Raw genomic sequence first — 25945 nt, 5'->3', positions numbered from 1 at the left:
GGGATACCAGGTTTCTGGAGGGGAAACCAGGAAATGGGATAGCATTTAAAATATAAATTAAAACTGCAATTAAAAAAAAGAATTCTCAACTGAGGAATATTGAATGGCTGAGAAGCAACTAAAGAAATGTTCAACGTACTTAATCATCAGGGAAATGCAAATCAAAACAACCCTGAGATTCCACTTCACACCAGTCAGAATGGCTAAGATCAAAAACTCAGGGGACAGCAGATGCTGGCGAGGATGTGGAGAAAGAGGAACACTCCTCCATTGTTGGAGGGATTGCAGACTGGTACAACCACTCTGCAAATTAGTCTGGAGGTTCCTCAGAAAATTGGATATAATGCTACCTGGGGACCCAGCTATACCACTTTTGTTATTATTTTTATTTCCAAATCCCACTCCATTTCTCTTCTCTGCCCCAAAGCTGTTTTCTTTAGAGGATGCTATCTGTGCTTGTCTATTTCCTGTAACTATGAAATGCTGTTGTTACCTGTAACTTGCTCCTCATGCCTACAGTTTTTTTTCTTTCAAGTGATTTAAAATTCATATATGCTTCTGTAGCTTACTTTTTAAACTTAGATTTAAAAAAAAATTTGAGAATTTTGTACATAAAAAAATAAAGTGTTGAAAGCTAAGACCTATTAACATTCAAATTTCTCAGCTGCTCAGTATGTCTGAGGCAGATGTGACAGCATTCCCTATGGGCACATGGACAGTCCCAAGCCTGTCTGAGGTAGTCACAATCACTGCGTTTCTGACATTTCATAAAGTTTGTTAGTGCTTAGACATAATGCTGTGTAGATTCAAGTTTTAAAAATGTTCCAGTAATCTAGAAGTTAACAGCAAACCCAGAGAAACTGAAGAGTAAGTTAACATCATGTACCTAAACCATTCTGACCACCAACAGCAAATATCTTGTCCTTTACAAACACCAGCCCATGATTCTTCCTGGGCTCAATCATTGAACACAGCTCAGTCCATCTGGAAAAAAAAAAGCTTTAGTGTGCTCATTTATAAGAAGTGAAAGGTTCATCCTAACAGGATTGGTTTGCTATCCTACACAAATACTCATTTACTACCATGTTTCATACATCTACACACATGTATTACATGTATACAAGCCTCAAAGGATTTTAGATAATAGTTTTATATGTAAGGTAAATTGGGGACTTTAATAGGACATAAAAACAGGAGGAAACAAGTTATAACTTTTGAAGAAATCCATTTTCCATAGTTCCCAATAATTCTTTTTTTTTTTAAATATTTATTTTCTTTACATATATGAGTACACTGTAGCTGTCTTCAGACACACTAGAAGAGGATCCTATTACAGATGGTTGTGAGCCACCATGTGGTTGCTGGGAATTGAACTCAGGACCTCTGGGAGAGCAGTCAGTGCTCTTAACCGCTGAGCCATCTCTCCAGCCCCCAATAATTCTTGAAATGGCAACAGAGTGAAGAAAAGAATGTAAAGTGTCAGTCACAGCCTTTTCGCTCTTCTGAGACTCAGCCTCTCTGTAACCAGAGAACTAGAACTTGTCATGTAGATGACACTGGCCTTGACTTGTGATGATCCATCCTCTACCTCTGCCTCAAGTGACAGGATTACATAAAACATGCCACAGAATGAATAAATACATGTTTGGGGGTTTTATAGTCACTATTATAGGTGCCACTATGGCCCTGTTTTTCTGTGTGTGCTTACTGAGGTAAATGACAATCTTGTAGCTTGAAAATGGGAGTATTAAGTACGGTTCCTTCGCTGCCTCTTAGAGTAAGCTGCCACCATGCATTACAAAAATATTTGGCTTGGAAAAATGTTTCTATTCTTTTCTAACTATGTCAATGATATAAGTCCATGTTTTCATGTACACAGATTCTGAAACCTGACAGCTTAAAAGTGGCCTAGTGCCACCTGCTCTTCCTGCTGCCTGCCAAGCTCTCTGCGGGACTCTCAGTGCCTCTCCAGCACCATGTCTGCTTGAATGCCACCATTCTTCCTGCCACGGTGACGATAGACTAACCCTGTGAACCTGTAGGCCAGCCCCAGTTAATACTTCCTTGTAAGAGTTGCCATGGTTCATGGTGTCTATTCACAGCAATAGAAACCCTAAGAAACATTTCATAAATGTTGTTTTTTAGAACTGAAAGCAATAACGAGGAGGAGGAGGAGGAGGAGGAGACCACAGTTTCCCAATTAAAATGCTAATGCTTATATTTGAGCATAGGATTTATTGGGAGAGGGGAATGTGATGACAAGAACCAGTTTGTAATATTGCTACTTAAGGACAAAATTATTTAATTCTAAGTTTTCTCCCCTTCTCTCCTATATTTCTTGGTCTCTCAAACAACATTTTATGTGTTTATGTCAAAAAACATCCATTTTATGGATGGACCAATCGGGTATATCTCATTCATGTTTGCTGCATAAGCAGGACCAGGAAGAGGGGCTCCCATGTGTGACAAAGCCAAGTTATTTCCTAAGATTCAGATTAGTCAAGTGTATGTATATTCTGAAAACGAGAATTAAGTTTCTGTTGGGCTCATTCTACCTTTTTGCATCTTCATCCAGTGAGCTTATGGAATATAATAGCACTGAGAGAATCATTTTAAATAGATACATACGTTTCTGTGGCAGGATCATACACCTCACAGGAACTCAACACTCTCCCAGAAACATTGTTTCCCAAGCTTCCGCCACACACATAGATGAGGCCATTGGCCTCCACCATCCCATGGCTGCAGCGCTGAGTCAGCATGCTGGGCTTCGTGTGCCAGCTCTCAGTTCTGGTATCATAGCACTCAAACAAATACAGGGCTGAGTTTCCTGGGAAAGAAAAGGACCCAAAGTGAGAGGCCAGTCTGGGGCATAGAGTGGGACCCTGGAAAAGAAAGGCTCCTTCCTACCACTCACCATGCTTGGTTTGGAGTGGTTTGAACTGAAATCACCATAGAGCTACATGCGAAGAGGGAAGAATTGAGGTTTGTAAAGATCGCCTTTCTATCTATCACAATAGTTTTTTTTTTTTTAAGCTAGTAATCTTGTATGGATCTTGGAAGGCATTATAAAAGAATCTTTTGGGCAGATTTATTATATACCTAGTATTCTATAATTGCAACTGTTATATTAACAAGACAATATGCAGATGAGCCTTAAAGTCATCTTGGCCCTTACTGGAATACAACATCAAAGTATCAAGGTGTATTTCTCTCTGGTACACTAATTATGCATTCTAAGAGCAAACATATATTTACTATATTTTGCAACTTAGGCAAACTGTAGGAGCTCAGTGAGAATTTAGAAATAATTCCATTAAAGAGTATTTCTAACAAAAATAGAAAGGACTGAGGAACTTTTATCTAATTATTTTTCTCTTTGAGATAGGATCCCACTGTGTAGCCTTGGCTGTCCTGAACTATGCAGGGGCCAACTTTCAGTTCTTGTGTCATAACATTCAACTATAGGGCTGAATTCAGCCTTGAATTTACAGAAATATGCCTGCCTCTGCCTCAATGCTGGGGTTAAAGATGTATGTCACTATGCACAGTTATTAGAAATTAATAAAATTACATAATCATTTCTTGGGTTTTCTTTTGCTATAGTTGTTTTATTTGTTTTTGGTTTTTGAGACACAGTTTCTGTGTAGCCCTGGCTGTCCTGGAACTCACTCTGTACAGCAGGTTGGCTTGAACTCAGAGATCAGCCTACTTCTGCACCAAAGTGCTAGGACTAAAGGTGTGTGCCATCATGCCTGGCTCAGAAACTTCTTCTTTGGTTTGATTCTGACTTAGAGGAAGACTTAAACTGACTTTATGTTAGCTGACTGCTACAGAACAGGAACTGAAGCCTGGTAGTAAACTGTTTCCTGTCTTCCTTAAGGAAAGTAAAATTTCTTATCTCCCCTGTTTTGATATAATGGCAAATGATTAAAAACATGACATATGGGTCTTCCTAAATATTTAATAAAATCCCATGGATTTTGAAGATTGTCTAGAACATTTAAGTTTCTTTATTTGACTTCCAAATTCATAATAAAAATTTCTATTTCAGTTCTCTTGTAAGGCAATATGGAAAAACATTAATTTAAAATACTGTTAGTGTTTTTTTTTTATCTAGTTTTACACAGGTTTCACTTACAAATCAGAACTTACTGCAGGAAGTTGACTTCAACATTTTTTTATGTGACAAAATGGAGTATGTACCAACTATGCTTCAAACCTTGCAACACTGAAGCATCACATTTTGTTACATTTTAAATCCGTGTATAAACATTCAGCAATGGCGGGCTGCGACATAGCTATACTGGCAGCTCCTCAGTATGAGGCTGAAGGCAGCTTGGATGGATGGATCCCTCCGCCTGTTTGCTTCTTTGATCCTCTTTCATTGCACTCATATGGAAGCAGCACGAACAGGTTTCTGAGCTTAGCCATAATTGCACCTCATGGTGACTGCAGTTCCCTTCCAGAAGTGTTACTTCAGACCCAGATTACACCTCGCTGGGCAACAGCCACAGGGATTCAGACCACAGAGCATAGATGCATCAGACAACAATAACTCTATCCACAAGTCCCTTTGCCTGAAAGAGCTGTTCCCAAGCAGTGACATATGAGGACAAGGCAGAGCCTGAATCATTCTCACCTAAAACAATACCAGGCTATGGAGCTCTCAATACACCAGAGAATGATGGGGAAACAGGTTAGAACCCTAGTCATACTGCTGCGAGGTCTGCAACTGTCTTTTTCGGGCAAGCTCATGGCGAAGTATTCCTAAATTAATATGCATTCATTTCACTGATTTGCATTTAAATAAAGCAGCAGGATATGATTTTTTTTTTTTTTTGGTTCTTTTTTTCGGAGCTGGGGACCGAACCCAGGGCCTTGCGCTTCCTAGGTAAGCGCTCTACCACTGAGCTAAATCCCCAGCCCCCAGGATATGATTTTTACATATAAAAATCATTGGGCAGAAAAGAAAGGCTTAAAAATCTGGGCACCACAAATACACATAAAATTTCCATCTGAGAAAATTAGTTGAATGACTTGTATTTCCAATGCAAATCCCTAATTTGCAATTAGACATTCCAGGCTCAAATGATACACTAGTAAACTAGTAAATATGGTAGGGTAAATAGGAACAGCCCCCACAGATTCATGTATTTGAATATTTGGGTACAAGAAGTGGCACTATTAGGTGTTGGCTTACTGGAGGAAGTGTATCACTATGGGGCCAGCCTTGCGGTCTCATATATCAAAGTTACACCCAATGTGACAGTCTCCTGCTGCCTGTGGATCAAGATGTATAACTCTCAGCACCATGTCTGCCTGCACACCTCCATGCTTCCTGCCATGATGAAAATGGACTAAACCTCTAAATTTATTTTCTTTTAAAAGAAAATAAGTGATGTAACACTTTCACCTAATTCTTCATTTAAAACGGAGAAGTGACGATCATGGAGAACAGCAAGTAAAAGAAACATCAGTCACGGTGAGCGACAACTCTCAGCAAGGTGGTTTGTTAAGCCCTGTACAGCCCTATACAGCCCTGACTGGCCTGGAACTCGCTCTGTAGACCAGGCTGGCTTCAGACTCAGAGCTCCGCCTACCCCTGCCTCTCAAGTGCTGAGACTAAAGGTGTGCATCACCACACCTGGCTGCTACTTTTAAACGTTTCCAATTTGGAAGATTTAGTGGAAAATAATATTTAGCAGATATTAAAAATATACTATTTAAGAGGCTGGAGAGATGGCTTAACAGAAGAGCACAGTCTACTGTTGCAGAAGACCTGGCTTTAGTTCCCAGCATCCTCATGGCAGCTAATAACCATCTGTAACCCTAGTACTGGGGGACCTGACACTTCTGGCCTCTGCAGGTACTTACGAGGCATGCATACGGTACACACACATAACATACAGGCAAAACACCATGCACATAATAAAGTAAAAGACAAATCTAAAGAAAAAACAAACAAAACAATATACCAACAAACTCAAAACAAAAAACCCAAACCCAAATAGCCTGTTTTAATTAAAAATCAAACTCAATTAAGTGTTAAAGAAATAAAGCTATCAACAGAGCAGGTGCTTCTGCTGGCTTTAGGTATATTTGAAATATACTATATGATATATTATATGACAAGAATACCTTTAAAAATAGTAAGAGATTGCTTTTTTAAGTTACATTTAGAAAAACCTTGTTTTTTCTTGCCCTTATTTCAGGATGTAAAAACAGAACAAAAAATAAAAAAATTACAACAAGTAAGCTGTTTCAAAGTAAAACATTCTCTGGGCTAATATAAGCTACAAAGAAAAATAAACACACTTAAATCACATGCCTTAGGTTTACTTGGTCTCCCTAGTTTTTTGTTTTTCTATGTTCGCTATGTAAGTAAAGAGATTATTTGAAAAATTACTTGAACAGAGGAAAGCATTAAAAAAAAACACTATTAAATGCCAGTCTTTAAACTCTTATTAATCCTGGGCTGTACCTGGGAAAAAGAGAAATATTGAGTCTAAAAAAAATTAGACAGTTATTTATACTTAAACCCACACCCTACATTGATCCATCAAAACAAACTTTAAAGCAGGGACTAGGGATGTGCCTTAATTGGTAGTGCACTTGTCTACTAGGCACAAAATCCTAGCTTTGAGACTCACACTGCAAACCAGTGATGATGGTAGTACAAGCTCGCAGGTACAGCACTTGGGAGAATGGAAGTTCAAGATCATCCACAGCTACAGTGTAAGTGGGAAGATAGCCTCGGCTACATGACAGCCAATCTCCAGACCAGCCAGCCAGCCAGCCAGCCAGCCAACCAGCCAGCCAGCCAACCAGCCAGCCAGCCAGCCAGCCAACCAGCCAGCCAGCCAGCCAACCAGCCAGCCAAGCAAGCAAGCAAGCTGTTCTTCCAGAGGTTGTGAGTTCAATTCTCAGCAACCACATGGTGGCTCAGAACCATCTGTAATGGGATCTGATTGAAGAGAACAAGATTGTACGCCCATATAGAAAATAAATAAATCTTTTTAAAAATTTAGGAAGTATATTTTTTTTAAAAAAAAATAAAAAGATATAGAACTCTCAGCTCCTTCTCCAGCACCATGTTGGCCTGCACACTGCCATGTTTCCCACCATGATGATAATGGATTAAACCTCTGAATCTGTTAGCCAGCCCAATTAAATGTTTTCCTAAGAGTTGCCTTGGTTATGGTGTCTCTTCACAGCAATGGAAACCCTGACTAAGATACCCTCAAAATAACATGTTCTTAGTGGGTCAGTGAATAAATAAAACTCTAAAACCTTCAAGGGAAATAACATTACCTACTCAAAACCAACTAATCTACAAGTAAAGTTCAAACACTGTCAACCAGCAGCTCACCAAAGGCAACTTATCTAGAAAGATGGCATTACAATTCCCTGTTATTTTGAACTGTGTAAGGGTGTGACTACACATGCAGATGGCCAGAGGCCAGGGGTACTGAAGGTCTTCAGAGCTGGAGTTCCAGGTGGTTGCAAGGCCATTTGCTGTCCTCTACAGCAGCACTACCTGGTTTAAATCACTGAGCCAGCACTGCAACCCCAAATGCTGGCACTCTTGTCAATTAATACTTTGAAGGACAAAGGTAAGCTTAGAAGGAAACAGGCCCTAAAATGTTAACAGACATATGCTTTTTTCTTTTTTCTTTCTTTTTTTTTTTTTTTTTTTGAGCTGGGGACCGAACCCAGGGCTTTGCTTCCTAGGCAAGCGCTCTACCACTGAGCTAAATCCCCAACCCTCAGACATATGCTTAAATTAACGAGTATTGGGACAAATTTTCAAAAATTTTAAAAACTATGAATGCCAAGAAGCTTGGATTAAAATACTTCTGTTAAACAAATATACCAACAGGGTCTTACCTACTTCTGAACCTCCAGATGTATAAATTTTGCCTTCTGCAGCACAGGCAGCAAGGCTGTCTCGAGGTGTTGGAGGGCCCAGTTTGGAATACCAGCTATCCTTTACAACATTGTAGCAATCCATTCGCTTTATGGGGAAAAGCTGGGAACCTCCCAAAATGTACACCACGTTGTCCCAAAACACACAAGCTGCATCTCTTCGTTTTTCAAAGGGGCAGCGAATGTCTGTCCAACTGTAATCCTGAAAGGAAGAGCAGGAAGCCTTCAGAAGCAGAAGCCATAACAACAAAGCACAGACAAGACAGAGAAAGGCTATTTATTCTCTAGGCTGCACGTATGGAATGTTTGATTCAAGACTGCCACCCAGTGTACACTGAGTGACTTCTTCAGAATGTTGGTTAGCTAAGGTGGAAATAACATGACTGCATGTCCCAGGGCTTTGAAATGAACATATCTGGACAGATTACTACTACCCTGTCTTCTCGGTCATTAAAGCTCAAAGGTAATAACTCAAATAAATAAAATCATTGCTATTTTAAAAGTATTAATTTTTATTATTTTAATTATGTGTTTGTATCTGTGTGTGGTTATGTGCATGTGAGTGCACTCTAATCAATACTATCCGCTTTAAGGAGCTGTTTTCTGCAATGATTACCAGTGCCAACCAGGTCCTTAAAGTCTGCCCCCATATTCTTTTTCTTTCCTTTCCCGTCCATCCGTCCATCTATCCATTTTCTTTCTTTCCAAGCAGGGTTTCTCTGTGTGGCCCTGACTGTCCTAGAACTCGCTCTGTAGACCCGGCAGCCCTTGAACTCGGAGACCCACCTGCCTCCGCCTCCCGAGTGCTGGGATAAAGGCGTGCACCACTGCCCATCAAAGGATGCCTTTGCTTGTTTTGTATGTGCTTTTCCTTTTAGCTTAGTATTTCCAGTTCAATTATAACAAAAGCAATCAGCTCGAAACCATTTAATCATGTATAAAACAAATTTACCCACAAATTAGTAGACAAGACATGAACAATAATTGTTGAATGGAAATTTAACTTACACTCAAAGTTCCATGATTTCAAAACAATGACTGAACCAATATCAAATAAGAAGCAGGAAGAACAATGAGAGAAGCTAACACGTTACTTAGGTTGGTGAATAACCATCACCACTTCAGCAGACCAAGGGGAGGGAAAGTGTGCACCAAAAGTCTCTATTTACAGCGAAACTACGTAGTGTTAAGTTTTTACGTGAAAAGAGATCGAAGGTTGTATCCTGATAACATTCTGTATCATTCTGACTCTGAATTCTCCATTTCATTATAATGAAAATTCATTGTAACGTCTTACTGAAGATGGTGACATGTTCCAGTGTATACTGGTTACATCTGTTTCACTTACCGGGAACTGCCGACCAGACCAGACCTGAACACCTGATGTGCCTATGTGTCCCTTTGCCAGCCCTGCTCCTGGCCCAGGTAACTGACCCGTCTCTAGGCAACATCAGTGCTGCTTATCTGGTGAGAGGTCTGCAGGCGCTTCGCTTTGCCTTTCAGCACATGTCACATGCTGGGAACAATAGGTTTCACTGTGTCCATTTCTCACTCGGCTACAAGGTTCTCCATTATATCTGTGTCCCCATTACTCTTATTTTCTTTTCCCACCTCCTTTTCTCTTCCAGTTCCATGTCATTAAAAAATGAAGAGTCCACATATGAGAAAACACACGATACTGTCTAAGTCTGGCTTATCATTTTCTATGTAATGCCCACCATGCATGTGCACGGAAGTCCCTAAGGTATAGCATACTGACACTGTGTTCAACTACTTTCCAAAGTTGCTGAGGTGGTCAGTGAGTCCCAGGCTCACTGAGTAAGGCACTCTGTGAATGCTACTGTTGAGGTCCTATAAAAATATCAAATTGGTATTTATATCTTGTAAGCATCTGTTGTGCCAGATGTTCATTAGATTAGAATATATCCTAAGAATTTCTATTCTGTTCTGAACTCCTAGGAAAGCATTTGCAGGAACTTTAAACTCTTAATGATACATTTAAAAAAAAAAAAAAAACAGAACATTAATTACTCAGGACTTTAGCCTTAAATCTTGGTCCCCTTGGATTACTCGGCGGCACACCTACTGGTCCACAAGACCAACTACAAGCTTTATTTTGAAGCTTTAGTCTTATTCAATGGACACCGAAAGCCTAGGAATAAATACTTCCACTTACTCATTTGAGAAAAACTACATACTATAGAATAAAAGTAATTAACATATTTTCTACGGGGAGTATTCTTTAAAGGTAATCTACATGATTCTCATCTATTGTACAAGTCCCCACAGAGCAGAGAAATACAACTTTAATAAACGACATTAACTCAGCCATAGGCCTCACCACTCTTCACATAACTTGCTGAAAGCTATGTGGGAAACGCTCTGTAACTTTAAGGTATCACTAACTCTCCTATGAGCTTCAACTAAATTCAAGCTGAAAAGATTGGTCACTTGTTCTTTTAAGTGATCTCCAACACCTGCTATTCTTCGAATTAAAAATAACCACTCAGGGCTGGGGAAACTGACTCAGTGGTTAAGAGCACATACTTCTCAAGGTAGCTCCCCAGCAACAATGCTGGGTGGCTCACAGCTGCTTGTAACTTCAGCTCTAGGGTGTCTGCAGTGGCTATTCTCAGTTATCTACCTGACTCCATTTGGAATTATAAACCCAAGTGGCTGGACACACCTGTGAGCAATTTTTTCTTAAATAATTTGAAGTGGGAAAAGCCACTCTAAATCTAGATCTTATGAGGTTAGAAGGTCTACCTTTTATCTGGTCACATCTTCTGTGGCAGCCTATAAAAAGGACATGGAACAAGGACACTCGGTCTCCTTGCCTGCTTGCTCTTGCTAGTTGGTCCATTCCTTCACTGGCTGCAGAACCCACTTTTTCAGGATTCTGGTACATAGTTGAAGACCAGCTGATGCATCCAGCCTCATGGACTGAACAACTCCTGGATTCTAGGACCTTCCATTGTTAAACAGCCACTGTTGGGATAGCTGGAGTGCAGCTTGTAAGCCATTCTAATATATCCCCTTTACATGCACGCACACATGCATGCACGAACACATGTACGCACACACGCATGTTCTTTCTCACCTCTCCCCCCACACATCTCCACTCTCTCGCAAATTCTATCAGGTCCGTGCCTCTACAGCAGTAGTTCTCAACCTGTGGGTCAATATCCCTTTTGAGGGATGTCTGTCAAATGGCCCTTTCACAGGGATCCCCTAAGACCATCAGAAAACACAGATATTTACATTGTAATTCATTACAGCAAATTAGAGTCATGACGTAGCAATGAAAATATTTTCATGGTTGGGGGTCACCACATGAGAAACTGTGTATAAAGGGTTGCAGCCTTAGGAAGGTTGAGACCACTGGACAAATAATTTGGTACCAGGAGTGGGGCAACCCTAACATGGTGTTTGATATCCTCTTTTGACCACCAAGGGCAACTAGACTCATATCAACCCTTACTCCCACTCAGACAAATGCTCATACTCCTAATTAAAAATAAATCTTAACATGTTTTATGGTGTCTTCCTACATTCCAAATGTAAGGATGAAAATAACTTTAGAGGTAACAAGATAATTCAGAGATAAAAATGCCTGCCAAGGTTGATGACCTATAATTTAATCCCACAGACCTATAATTTATGCTGTTTCTCAGGAAAGTTCTGATTTTTTGTTGTTGTTTTGAATCAAGATCTTGCAGTGTTGTAGTCATACTCCACCTCTCAGGTGATTCTCCGCACCAACCTCCTGAGCAACGGATCTGCAGGCACACGCCACACCCAGCTCCTCCTCCTTAACATATTCCAGGAGAGTTCACTTTAAACTCAATTGTTACTGTACATGTCAGACACTATGTTTAATAACTACTAGCTACATATACTCCTGTAATGGTTTCCATTTTTCAGAAAGTAATTTATGTGTCCTTTGTAAGCATTTCTACGAGCACAAAAATACTCATCTCAGCTACCATTTTGTGTCTTACAATTCAGCCTAAATTTAAAAAGGCTCATTTCAGTGTCCTTGGCTATGCTTGTGTATATAAATGAAAAAGATGGAGAGATGATCTGTGTCTTTTTTAAATATGCATGTGGTTCAGCATCTCTGGAAAGTTGATCTCATCCCTACTTGTGCCACCCCAAGTACTGTACTGAGAAAGTGCTCTGATGTTCACTCTTGATGAATGGAGAGAATACAGTTGGAGAAAGGTGTTTTGGGCTTGTTAGCTTGTAAGTATGAATGCTGGGCCTATCTTAGCAAAGGAATCCATTCTGACTTAGGCCATGCAGGGAAGGAGAGGCATTTACAGTCCTCTGAAGGTTGGAGGAGCATGTAGCTTCCACGTAGTCAATACAACGGACAAAGGCACTAACTTACACCTAGGGAGGTGACTATGGGCCCAGGAAAGTGACTCAGTGTATTTAATGGGTATTTCATTGCAAAGTTATGTGCTTAGGTGCTGAGAAAACTAAGAAAGATGTGAACATGTGTAAATTTTCATACACCACCCACACATGTGTACACACTGAAGCATCATGCATGTATAAGCATGACATACTGTCTTCCTTTGTCCTAGTCAGCCTTTCTTGCCACAGACTACAAAATTTTAACAGCAAAGCTCCTTTCCTCTGGCAGGCTTTATTGATTCCCTTCTTCTGAATCATGACCATGCAGAAGTCCAGATGGAAAACTGAGCTCGCCATCCTGCCCTACCCTGTGTAACTGACCAGCTGCAGGGAATAGAACTGCCCCTGTTTGCTTATGCACTGTTTATGGCTGTTTACCTTCTATAGCAACACAGCTGAGGAGCTGTGGCAACAAAGACAGCAATCTACAAGGGTGAAGCTAATCCTCTCTGGTCTCTTTATAGAGTCTGCTAAGCCCTGGTCTAGTTGGTGTATGCAGGACAAATTAATGCCCCAGCTCCTCCTACATATTAGAGATAGGGTAGATCTAGATGTTTCTTTTAAACTCCAGAACACGACACCCCTCCAATAACTGGGACAAGTTATGGTAGTATGGCCCAGCAGATGTTTCCTTCAAATGGCTTCAGGACACCCAAATACGACCACAGTGCACAGCCAGATTCATCTTTAAGCAGGTATGAATCTTCTCGTCCTACCATTTGTTTGACACCAGGTTACTAACCTTATCATTAACCCATACCCAATAGCTGCCTGATCTAACCACAGAACTAAGATGGCACCAAACGACTCTGTTGTATATAAACACCAGACTGTGCTTATAGGGGTTTCAAACACACAAGCTATCCAAACGGGCTAAACCCAAACCTTACCCAGCAGCCCTTTGTCTGATGTAATGCTCTTCCCATCAACTAGGACTAAACATGGAGGGGTTCCCTATCAGCTAACAGACTTGAGAGACTTTGCCAATAGTGAACAGATAAGGCAGTATATAGATAGCCCTTCTAGAAATTGTCCAAGTATTCTTACTTGGCAGAATTGTAAATAGTTTTAGTGTTCATTGTCTTTTAAAAAGAATGGGACTGGGTGGTAGTGACTCACACCTTTGATTCCAATCCACTGGAGGCCGAGGCAGGAGGATCTCTGTGAGTTCGCAGCCAGCGTAGTCTAGACAGTGAGTTCCAGGAGAGCCAACACTACACGCAGAAACCCTGACGCCAAAACCAAAACCAAAACTGAGTGTGTATGTGTGTGTACGCATGTGTGTATTATGATACACGTGTGTAGGTGAGTTCATGTGCTATCAGTGTGTCATGACTGTGGAGGGTGGTGGACAACCTTGGGTGTCATTTTTAAGAACACCATCCACCTGCTTTGAGACAGGGTTACTCACAGTCTGAAGAACATCACTTAGACTGGCCATCCTCCTGCCTCAGCCTCCACAAGAGCAGGATTATAGACATGTACTATCATGGCCAGCATTTTTATGGAGGACTGAGGTGTTAAGTGTTCACAACAAAACTTTAGTGATTTTGCCTATTTGTATTGGGGGTGTGTGTCAAAAATCAAGGGGTTTTTTGTTTCTTTGTTTTGTTTTCTGTCTTTTTCATTTTTGCTTTTTGTTTGTCTTAAATCAATTTTGGGGCAGTTAATGGTTTACTATGATGGACAGACCCCCCAAAAAAAAAAAAGAATGCAAAACTGGTGACAGACAGGTAGTGCTCAAAGGACATGCAAATGTGTGCACCACATTAAATATCAGAATATTCACTACAAATATCTCGTGTACAAAACAGCATCTATGTCTTCCCACTCAGTCAACCCGATGCATGCCCAATGAGTGTGAGTACTACTGAGAGGCTGCCTAAGCCAGTAGGCATACAATAGTCCCTAGGGCCACTGTGCCTGAATGGTGCTGACCTATCAGCAGCACTGACCAATTCTAAATCCTGATTTGTTACCATAATTTGAGAGAACCAGTTGGACACCTAATAATATTGGGACACATCCACTCACAAAGAGACAATGCTTGGCTCTCACATTGGTATTTAGTACAGATATGAACTGTCTGTGTCAGTCTTGACATCTCCATACTTGTATAAATACCTTGTATATCAACACGACCTTATTCCATGGGTATCTCAAAGAACATATTTATAAATATCCTGTATATGAACATGACATTATTTGATGGGTATCTTAAAGAATGTATTTCACATAGAAAAAAATATCTGACAAGTATCCTAGTTTCAATAGTACTAATCATCAATTTAAAAGCTTAAATTGATGAAATTTAATCAATTAAAAAGGGCTTAGTAGAGATATTATGTCATGCTTGGACTCAGCCCAAGTTATGGCTATCATCTTTCAAGGTCTGGATGTTATCTTTTAGGACTTTGGTATATTCTCTGCCCCAGCAATGTATGTAGTGTCAGAAAAATATGACATTTCCCCACATCATACCCCTAAACAGGACTAAGACACTAGTGGGTCCTCTCAAAGCTGTAACTAAACATCTACAGTTTAAAAATTGTGTCCCTAGACCTGTAACTTACACTGTGCTCCTCCAATTGGCATCAAGGTACTGGAGAGCAGACTGAAAGAGTTCCTTGTTTCTAGATTGTTGGGTAAAGGTCTCTTTGTTTCTTTGTAACTACATTTTTTGAAATGTTCTAGAATGACATGTATTATAATTATTCAGGAAAGAAAACATATCTAGCCTAAGAAGTGGATTTTCCCTCAAGACAATCATCTCATGAAAGCAAGGACATCCCCATGAGTGTGCGAACTTGCCAATAAAGATTGAGCTTTGTTTCTTTCTGCAGTGGTTCCTTTTAAAGCACTCCAGAGCAGTTCTAGGGACATTTGAAATCTATAAAACAACGAGACCTAGGCAAGCAATTACTACTTACTAGGTGGGAGATGTTAGTGTCTACATGTACTTAGTTCCTTCAGAATAAAAACTGGTGTCAACTTAGTTACCTTTGGGTTAAAATATCTACAGGATTGTGGCTGGGAGCCTCCGAACAGAGCTATGCGGTAATCATGTTTCTTTCTTCTAGGCCTTGTGCCACCTGCAAGTTCTTCCCGATCCTCAGGAGACAGCAGATGGTACCTCATTCCACCTGTACAGAAATACATAGTAACTCTTCGAGAAAAGGAATGCAGTTCCCTCCTTTCCCCCTGCCCTGTAACTTAAAAATCACTTTCTTTTTATCTCTTTAGTGTTTTAGGAAGAAAGGGGAAAGGGGCAGGATAAATGTCTAAGAATCTTAATAAACTTATGATCCTCAGCAATCAAAATGACTGTGCCACCACCTACTACACACCAGTGAATTCTCTGGTTCCTTAAAGTAGTTGTCAAAATAATAATTACTGAAATCTAGATCTCTTAGACCCAGTGATTTTCATTTTTTCATGAAATAAGATTCACTATGTAACCGAGGAAGCTGTCATTTAACTAGGCAGCTTCTCCGTTCAGTTCCTTGCTACTGAGATTACAAGCATGCCACTATCATCAGCTCTCTGTTTTAGGTACACGTTAGAGTCACACAAGAAATCTCTATTTACACCTGGTTCCTATCGCAGACCAATTGCAATGTTTAGCGGAAGCACTGGGTATTTGCTGGGTTAAAGGGACCCATCTTCCCATTTGAATGCAGTACAAATAAGAGCATCTTCAGAACCTGGAACTTTGTTAGAAATGCTGTCTCCCACAACCTAAAACAACAAATTAGCATGTACATAACGACATCCTAAGTTAACCCAGATGTGCGTAACACTTGGAGAAGGACAATCTTGGAATACAACAAGGATTCCCAACTACTGTGGATCTTCCTTACTGTGGCCAAGGCTCACATACTCAAGAACTGCAGTGTGGGGAAAACGCACTACCTACCGATGTTCGGTAACACAGGGAAAACTATATTCTCTACCTCATATACTCTTCTCAACACAACCTGAGATGAGTTTTTAAAAAATCTCATAAAAGCAGCAAAGGAAAAGCGGTAAGTGATGAAAACATATAAACAAAACTGCAAAGCTATCCTATTAATAAGATTAAGTCCAGCAACTTTACAAAAAAGTAGGCTAAGTGCCTAGATGTTGTTTGCTGAAACATAAAACAAAACAATTCAACATATACAAGCCGCCTGACTGTTCTTTACCACTTTTTATTCATGATTTGCTGAGATTAAACAACCGAACATAGGGCTATGGATCCCTAGACTAAGGAGCCCGCCCCTCCCCTCCACACTCTTCTGTCTGTCGGAAAATGGCCCTGAGACCCATGTGGAACTGGGTACGATGGGAACTTACTGATCACCATTTTAAGGCATTCAGGATTATCTTGAATAAGAGGTTCCGCTTGTACTGTTTTACTTAGGAAATTCTTCGATATAAGAGGAAACCTGACTTTAGCAAGGATATCAACCATAAACGGCTGGCGATTGGGCTCGTCATATTTCAACCACCTCACTGCAGCGTCGTAGACCTAAAGGGGACAAAGAAAACAGCAAAGGTCTGAGGGGGCACCACTGCAAACATCTACTTTCATGTTCACACTGGAAAGGAGCAGTTCCTTACTCTCAGCATCTTGTCCACAGATCCATACCCACCATGCCCTAGTACAGCCCACACACTCCATGTGCAGCTTTGAGTTTGCTAGAACTAACTACTAACTACAGGGATGGGAAGAGTCTTAAATTGTGATTTAAAAAGGCTTATGGGTTGGAGAGAGGCTTCAGCTGTTAAGAGCAGGTATTGCTCTTCCAGAGGGCCTGAGTCTGGTTCCTCGTGCCCATGTCAGGCAAGTCACAATGCTCGAGAGGGTCCAACGCGTCTGACTTCTAAGGGCACTTGTACACAAGAGCACATATCTGCACACATATACATGTAATTAAAATAATAATTAAATTCTTAGAAAAGGCTTATTTTTACTTATGTCTCTGTATGTATGCATCTCCATGTATTTGTTGGCGGGTACCTACGGAGGCAGAAGAGGTTATCATATTTCTTGTAGCTGGGACTATAGGCAGTTGTGGCCCATCTGTTATGGCTGCCAGGAACTGAACTCAGGTACCTGGCAGAGCAGCAAGAGCTTTGACCACTGAGCCAGCCATCACTCCAGTCCTGAATGTGTGTGTGGGTGGTTTTAAAACAACAAGCCATGGCTTCCTCTTCAGAAGCAGACACATGACCCTCAGAGAAGTCTACTGACTATGGACGGTCCCAACACACCCTCAGCTCAGCACCAGGACCACAGACTTCCCAAGATGGCTTCCATTTCAGCAGACATGAAGGTTACATATCTTTACCTTGTACCTCTACACTTACACTTAAACCAACAAACTTACCTGCTTTAGAAAATGTAAGATGTACAATTCTATAGTTAATAAAATATAGGCTATTTATAAGAACTGCTACAGCATTCCTTTAACTGCACCAAACATGTTCAAGCTTATTAATTTAGTAATCATAAAACAGAATCAACAACTTACTTCATACACACATGTCTACTATACTCAAACACAGGTACTCAGACAACTTACTTCATACACACATGTCTACTATACTCAAACACAGGTACTCAGACAACTTACTTCATACACACATGTCTACTATACTCATACACACGTACTCAGACTACTTACTTCATACACACATGTCTACTATACTCATACACACGTACTCAGACAACTTACTTCATACACACATGTCTACTATACTCATACACACGTACTCAGACTACTCACTCAACATGTTCAAGCTTGTCAATCAATTATGGGAAATGGAATTTTAAACAAAGGCTTTTTATAACAGGTTTAGATTGTTTTTGGTCTTTTGGCTAAGATCAAGTGCAGAACAGATTTAAATTTAGTATTCTCTGTACTCAGTCACTGTGGTGTGAAGCATCTGTCCTAACCAATAAGTTAATACTCCTACATGAATACCATAGTATTTTTATATTTCTTTAGTGTTTACCTAGCATTATTTTCCTTCCTGTTATCCCATAAGCAGACATTGTATTCAGTTAAGAAGTAATCTACAGAATTTTAAAATGTGGCATCTTCTCAGACTTTCCTTCTTTCTGACAACCTTAACAGTTCTGAATTCTGGTCAGGTAAACTGTCCAGTTTCAGTTTGCTTGATGTCTTGTGCATTAACCTAGTACATTTCTGGAGAGGGTGACCACAGTGATCGGCTTAGGGTTTCTGGTACTGTGATAAAACACAAGACAAAGAGTAACTTGAGAAAAGGATTTATTTTAACTCGTTCTCTCAGGTCACACTCCATCAACGAGGGAAGTCGGGGTAGGAATTCATGGCAGGAACCAGGAAGCAGGAACTGAAGCAGAGACCATGAAGTACTCTGCTTGCTGGCTTGCTTAGTTTGTTTTCTCATATATACCAGGACCACCTGCCTAGAAGTTGCACTGCTCACAATGGGATGGATACTCCCATATCAGTCATTAAACAAGAAAACTGCCTACTGGCCCGACCTATAGAGACATTTTCTCAAATAAGATTCCCTCTTTCCAAATATGTCTAGGTTTGTGTCAAGTTGACAAACCTCAACCAGAATAGTGAACAGGTACTCACTATGACCTCACTGACGTTCCATCAAGGGAGCATGCGCTATGACCTCACTGACGTTCCATCAAGGGAGCATGCGCTCACTATACCCTCACTGATCACCACCGGCAGACCATGTCAGTTAGGTCTTCCAGTATAAAGTCACTTTTGCTTCACCTGCATACAAGCCAGTTAGTTATCTTTGTTTTGTTTCTTTTGACGGAGTCACAATGCATTGAAACTGGTTTCAACATCTTGGGCTCAAGTAACTCTTTTTCAGCAGCCTCCTACGTAACTGAACTTTAGGCACACTTGCTGTACCGGACATACAGAACTCAGCTGCTTTTTCTTATTATCTGATCAAGTTTTCCAACTGGAAAAATCTATGCTATGAACAGCATGGGTTAAAGGAAAACAGGAACTCAAAACCTGTGATCTTATCTCAGTATACTCATTTCCTATTGCAGCTGTAACAATCAGCAAAGACTTAGTGACCTAAAATAGACAAGAATGTGGGGCTAAAATATAAGGACTGAGTGAGTCTACATATTAAAGTTACACAGCCTGCTCTTAAATATCTTTGGCCAATTTACACAGCTAACACTTAAACTGATGGTCCTAGAGAAGAGAATGTAAACCAAGAGATCGCTGGGCTAAAATTAAAATCAAGGTGTAAGGAGGGCTACCTGGAGGCTACACAGAACAGATTGTTTATTTACATTTCAAGTCTCTTATGACCTAGCTACATCTACCCACCCTCACGTCCTCATCTTGGTCACATCGTCTAGGTTCCTATTAACATGTAAGCTAACATAAGTTCAAGAAATCTTTTGGGGGAAGCTAACATGGCATCCAGTAAGTTTTATCTCTACTGTGCAATCTATCTTTCAAATAGTTTTGACTCCTCCAATGAAAAAGGCTTTGTGATGATATATTTATTATAAGGAACACATTCTCTCCGATTTCAAGACTTTTTGTTGTCATATATTAAAACATCAGGCATAAGGAACTGATAAGAAATTTACTAAGAAATATCTAAGAAGACAATTCAGTTACCTGATCCTCTGCTCTCACAGTCAGGGTGTCCTGGCTGAGAAGTTGTGTCACTCGCTTGACGTCAAGCTGTAGAAATTCGTCGGTTTTGTAAACTTCAGTGAAGTGCTGATGGATGAAGTCGTCGGCTGTAGACTTCAGCTCGGGACAGTCCAGACACTCCGCAAGCACACTTATACCTACAGGCAGAGAGGAGAGACGACACTGCTTCCAGACAGAACATAGTCCCAGAACTTGAGAAGATAATGAGGGAAAAAAGTCTCAAACTTAAGGCCAGTCTGGACTATAGAGTAAGACCCCAAATTTTAAGAAACAAAACAGTACTATGTGTTTCAGGGGGTACAGGGGAGGAGAGAAAGCAAGGCTTAGAGAAAACTTAAATGGATCTCAAAGCTAGATCCTTTTTGTTTCAATAATTTGAACTTGAGGCTGTCTTACGTTTGACAATAATAAGAGTATCAGTTTTTTCCAAACTCTTCTCAGGTCATGTTAAACATCTTCTTTGACAAATTTAAAACTCAAGTATATATTTTACTTAAGAGTGAGATGTGTTTATGAGGATTGCACTAGGCCTTTGGGTTGTTTTGGGGACAGCTGACTGCTGCGACACTGACGAGGAGCTCCAGGGGAGACCTTGGCACTGGGCGGGAGATGCGCATGGGGTGAGACAGTGCTTGCCTCCTATATGCTGTCTCCCAACACCGTGCACCAGTCCACAACACATCACTAACAAAGGAGCTGGACAGTTCAGTTTTACCCCACTGTAAGTTATTTATGACATTCAGCTTTTATTACACTCTCCAATATAAATATACCTTTTCTTCCTTATGAGCTTTGTACATTTTTTTTATTCAGCATTTTCCCAACTTTTCTACTTTGTTTTAGAAGGAGTTTATACTCTATATAAGGATGTAAAGAATTGTCCGCAAGTCAAATTTAGTCAGTCCTCGATCTGACAGTGTAGCAGCACCTTACCAAGGTTAATTAGTGTTTATTAAAATGTTATGGGCCGGGTTGTTGTTATTTTGTCTTTGTAGCTCTGGGTGCCTGGGATTAAAGGCACCATGTCTGGCCTATACAGAGTTTTGATGGTTTCATATTTATACGCATCACTACCAGCCAGTTTGCTAAGGTAGCTGCTATATTTCATCTCCTTTGTACAAATGAACTGACTCCTTCCCATGGCATTCTGAACACTCATGGTAAAAAGCATATGAATTCTATACATATTTGCTCACACCAGTCAGATGACTAGATTTGGCCTTTGGTCTATGGTTTAATTATTAACTGGTTTGTGAATGAGTTCTCAATATGTCGTCTGGATTTACCGTAAACTCACAATCCTTCTTCTGCCTCTTGGGTGCTAGGATTACAGACACGTGCCACCATAATAAGCTAAACCTTTTCATTTGCCTAAACATCATAGGTACCGACACTGCGGGGAGTGCTTGTTTCCTCTATGATGTCAAGTTCATTTTTAGCTTGTTAGTTAGTAATCTCTGACAGTGAAATGATCCAAGGATGGAGTTTCTGAGTAAATCTATTACTAATAAACTTTAGAGGATAGTTTTAGGTTTATTCTAAATTTTCTATCATCACACACATTAATTAATCTTCCTCTCTATTAGTATCATCATTTAAAAAAAGGTTTTACTGTGTGTGTGTGCGTGTGTGTGTGTGTGTGTGACCTGTACATGTCTGTGTACCATGTACAAGTAGTGCCTATGAAGGCCAAAAGAGAGTGTCAGGCCTCTGGAATTGGAGTTACAGTTGTGAGCCACCACATGGGTGCTGGGAAACTGAACACAGTCTTTTGCAAAAGCAACAAAGTGCCCTTAACCACCGAGCCATCGCTCTGTCCCCCATTATCATCAACTTGGTCTGGAGAGGGCAAGAATTCTTTTTAAATGCTGGATCTGAAATCGTTTTACACTAAAAACAATAAGGCTCTAAGGGAAACGTTTTTTTTTTTTTTTTTTCTTTTTCTTTTTTTTTTTTTTCGGAGCTGGGGACCGAACCCAGGGCCTTGCGCTTTCTTGGCAAGCGCTCTACCACTGAGCTAAATCCCCAACCCCGGGAAACGGGTTTTATGCACATTTATATACACACATTCTTTGTTCAAAGTGGGCATTATGCCAGTCCTATTTCTGGGAACCTTATTTACTGATATCAAATTTAAATATAATCTCCACTTTTGGTGCTCACTAGCATTGCTGCTGCAGACACGCCCCCGAGCCTTCCCGGCTGTCTGAGCTTACAGCTCCAGTTCCGGGCTTCCGCTCCCAAGGGCAGCTTGGTCTTGCCTCTTGTTTTCTCAGCTACAGAGCTGACGCTGGTACTACTACTCTTTGAGCTTTCCTTCCTAAGCAGACTTCCACAGTTTTCTTTGAAATAATTAGCTACTGTCTTTCTGACCACACATAGAGTCTGCCCCCCACCCCTTAACTTCCAAAGGAAAGTTTTAGAAAAGGGATACTGGGTCTGGAGAGATTATGCAGCGGTTAAAGGAACTCGCTGCTCTTGAAGCAGATCTGGGTCCATGCACCCACACTGAGGCTCACAACCACCTACCTGTTTCAGAGGACCCGACTCTCTCCCGTCTTCTGAGGGCTCCAGGCACACACCTGACACACATGCGTGTGTATTTATGCACACACATAAATAGCTTTAAAAAGTAATACTAGTACTTTTACTAAATATTGAGAACTTTTCTTAGTACTTTTCCTAAATATTAAGAACTTTTCTGATCTCTCTGCATAGGATGCTTAAGTCAAGAAAGACTAAAAGTGAATTTCTTTCTAAAAAAAAATCCTTTGATTACATTCGAAAATGTCTGATTTACTGTGTTACTATGCTTTTCAATAAGCCTGTAAGTTAATTTTAAATATTTCTTTAATTTTCTTTTATTCAGTTAGCTTTCCAAGTGCTGAAAATGGTGCTGACAGAAATAGACGCCCCTCTGAAGCCATTTCCTGCCTTCCTGTGCTGCTGCTGGGGTCAGGCCCTGGGCACTTTTTGTTTTAGGAGCTTGGTGTTCTCTGTTGCTGCTGATTAGCGGATGTGAACACTCGGGTTGCACTCTTCTGATCCCAGTATAAACATCCTGTGATAACTAGCTCAAGTTTTTTACTCAATTCTTCTAAGCCTGATTTTTTTTTTTTTTTTGAGGGATCTGGGCAATTATGAGTTATTTATCAGCCCCTCACAGCCTCTCAAATTCCCTTTCTGCTTAAAACAACAAAAGTCATCTTATTTTACTGGGCACAGTATCCTATGCCTTTAATCCCAGCCCTCAATGGTTGTGGGCAGGGGCAGAGGCAGGTGAATTTCTCTAAGTTTGAGGCTAGCACTGGTGTACACACCGAGTTCCCAAGCCAGCCAAGGATACAGACCCTGACTCAAACACCAGAGCGTCAGCTATAACATTCTAACTGATGAAGCTGGTACTCTCATGACATAGTCGGAAACCAAACTTACAAACATAGAAGCTAATTACGTGGGACACTTCATATGCAACCATGCTAGGACAGAAATAGTTTGGTTTTTGTAATCTAACGTATCACTTTTCTCTACAAACAAATTTTGGTGGCAAATACATATGACAAATCTACCAAATCTACCAAATCACATTTAGCACCACTCCTGCCACCCAGCGCAGTCTTTATCTAGCTCCGAACCATTCTTGTCACTTCAGTCCAGCTCTCGATCTTTAGAGGTCGTGCTCATGAGGCAGACTGTGGGTGTGAAGGTCCGAGTGTGGTCCGTGGGCTGTCCTGCTACTCCTACCTGCCCTGGGGCTCCTGTCGCACAGCAGTGCACTGCTTCTTCCTTTATTGGCTCTCTCCTCTCTCAGTAAAATCCCCATCTTCCCCTTAAGTCAGATCTCAGCGCTGACTCAGTCCCAGGCCCCGCTATTCCCTCCATTGTACTGTGCTCTGTCCTGCATCTCTAGCCTGCTCTTTCCCTGGAGCCTGTGAGTGACAGTAGGGTAGGAAAATGCAGTTACAGAGAATGAGTGTTTGCAGGCACAAAGGGTCATCCCACAGGAAAATGCACAGGAAAACTCTAAATTACTTTCTCTGCTTCTTTCAAGGACAACTTATTTACTGGCAGCAGTGGCTTCAAGGGAAGAAATAAAGTAGTTCTTCAATTAGCACCTTAGTTTATGACTTCTCGGTTTCCTAGTGTAAAACATTGACAATGGAGACGACATAGGCAGCATGGTGTTCCAAGCAGGCAACAGATGACTACAGGACTGAGATCAGGGAAGTTATCGACAATCTTCTCAGCACTCCATGACATGTGTTCATGCTTCTCATATTACACTGCCACAAATAGATGGCGTTCTTGTTCCTTGTCTTTGATAAATGAAAACTCATTGTAAAAGCCATATTAATTTTAGAAAATAGTGATACTTATTTCTGCCTCTTTATAAGTTCCTTTTAAATTTTGTTTAAAATTTAAAAATGTTTGATTGGATAGTATCTTTAAGGTTAAATGAAGAAGCTTACTAATGTGCTTTTTCTTTATTTAAGTACACAATGAGGATTAAAAAAAAAAGCCAGGAATCTGGAATTTCTTACCAAGACAATTTGAAGCATCAACTTGTTCTTTCAAAAAATCAACACACATTTTCTTCACAGGCTCAATCTGGTACTGATTTGCTGCATCTAACAAAGACTGAACATTGTTGCTATTCACAGAAATTCTGTAAGTTAAAGGGAATATTAATTTCACACAACTTTTAATTGCTTTAATAACAGTACTGTGAAGTACACTGTCCTATGACATCACAGTCCTCTAACTCTTCCATTAAATAACAGCACTGTGAAGTACACTGCCCTATGACATCACAGTCCTCTAACTCTTCCATTAAATAACAGCACTGTGAAGTACACTGTCCTATGACATCACAGTCCTCTAACCCTTCCATTAAATAACAGCACTGTGAAGTACACTGTCCTATGACATCACAGTCCTCTAACTCTTCATTAAATAACAGCACTGTGACGTACACTGTCCTATGACATCACAGTCCTCTAACTCTTCATTAAATAACAGCACTGTGAAGTACACTGTCCTATGACATCACAGTCCTCTAACTCTTCATTAAATAACAGCACTGTGAAGTACACTGTCCTATGACATCACAGTCCTCTAACTCTTCATTAAATAACAGCACTGTCCTATGACATCACAGTCCTCTAACCCTTCCATTAAATAACAGCACTGTGAAGTACACTGTCCTATGACATCACAGTCCTCTAACTCTTCATTAAATAACAGCACTGTGAAGTGTATTGTCCTATGACATCACAGTCCCTCTAACCCTTCCATTAAATAACAGCACTGTGAAGTACACTGTCCTATGACATCACAGTCCTCTAACTCTTCATTAAATAACAGCACTGTGAAGTACACTGTCCTATGACGTCACAGTCCTCTAACTCTTCCACTACAGTTTTTTGTTCTAAGAAATCAGGAGCAAACTAATTTGTTACAATGATGTTTTTCTGTGTCAGACCCCAACTTATTCCCCCGAAAAGAATGACTCTTTTCCACTCACCTCGCAGTGTAGGCGAATTCCACCAGCTGTTCAATAATATCAGGCTCGGCATCTTTGAGTTCTACTTCGAAGGACTTAGACTCAAGCATGTTAGCTGAAAGAGGAGAAGAAGCATCAATGGTACCTCACCACCACAGGTTTAACTGAGGAACCAGCAGCTCCAGCTTACAGGAAATACAGTGTACACTAGGACAGTTGTCTCTAAAGGGAAAGAAATGCAAAACCTCTTCATGTTAGCGGCACCCGTTGAATCAATCTAAGAGCTTCCTCAAGTGTAAATGAGAAAGACATAAAATTAGATTTTTTTCCTAAAATAATTCAGCCTCATTCTTCCCTAATGTCCCTCCCAATTCTCACTATTTAACTTGCGGAAGATCAAAGACAG

General features: G+C 40.5%; 1 protein-coding gene across 2 annotated transcripts in view; it reads right to left on the bottom strand.

Moving 5' to 3' along the window:
- Klhl7 (kelch like family member 7) overlaps nt 1-25945 on the bottom strand; it is a 49488-nt gene that overhangs the window by 1948 nt on the left and 21595 nt on the right. For both annotated transcript variants that reach the window (XM_032907110.1, XM_032907111.1), the window contains exons 3-10: nt 25561-25654; nt 24578-24702; nt 19998-20173; nt 16687-16861; nt 15352-15494; nt 7891-8131; nt 2629-2830; nt 887-984 (exon numbers count right to left, since the gene is read on the bottom strand). In XM_032907110.1, coding sequence (XP_032763001.1) covers nt 887-984; nt 2629-2830; nt 7891-8131; nt 15352-15494; nt 16687-16861; nt 19998-20173; nt 24578-24702; nt 25561-25654 — 1254 coding nt within the window. The remainder of the gene's footprint in view (nt 1-886; nt 985-2628; nt 2831-7890; nt 8132-15351; nt 15495-16686; nt 16862-19997; nt 20174-24577; nt 24703-25560; nt 25655-25945) is intronic.

Source organism: Rattus rattus, chromosome 6, assembly GCF_011064425.1.
Source record: "Rattus rattus isolate New Zealand chromosome 6, Rrattus_CSIRO_v1, whole genome shotgun sequence".
In the NCBI taxonomy this organism is placed as follows: domain Eukaryota; kingdom Metazoa; phylum Chordata; class Mammalia; order Rodentia; family Muridae; genus Rattus; species Rattus rattus.
The sequence above is the reverse complement of the archived record's forward strand: the minus strand, read 5'-3'. Positions and strand labels throughout refer to the sequence as shown.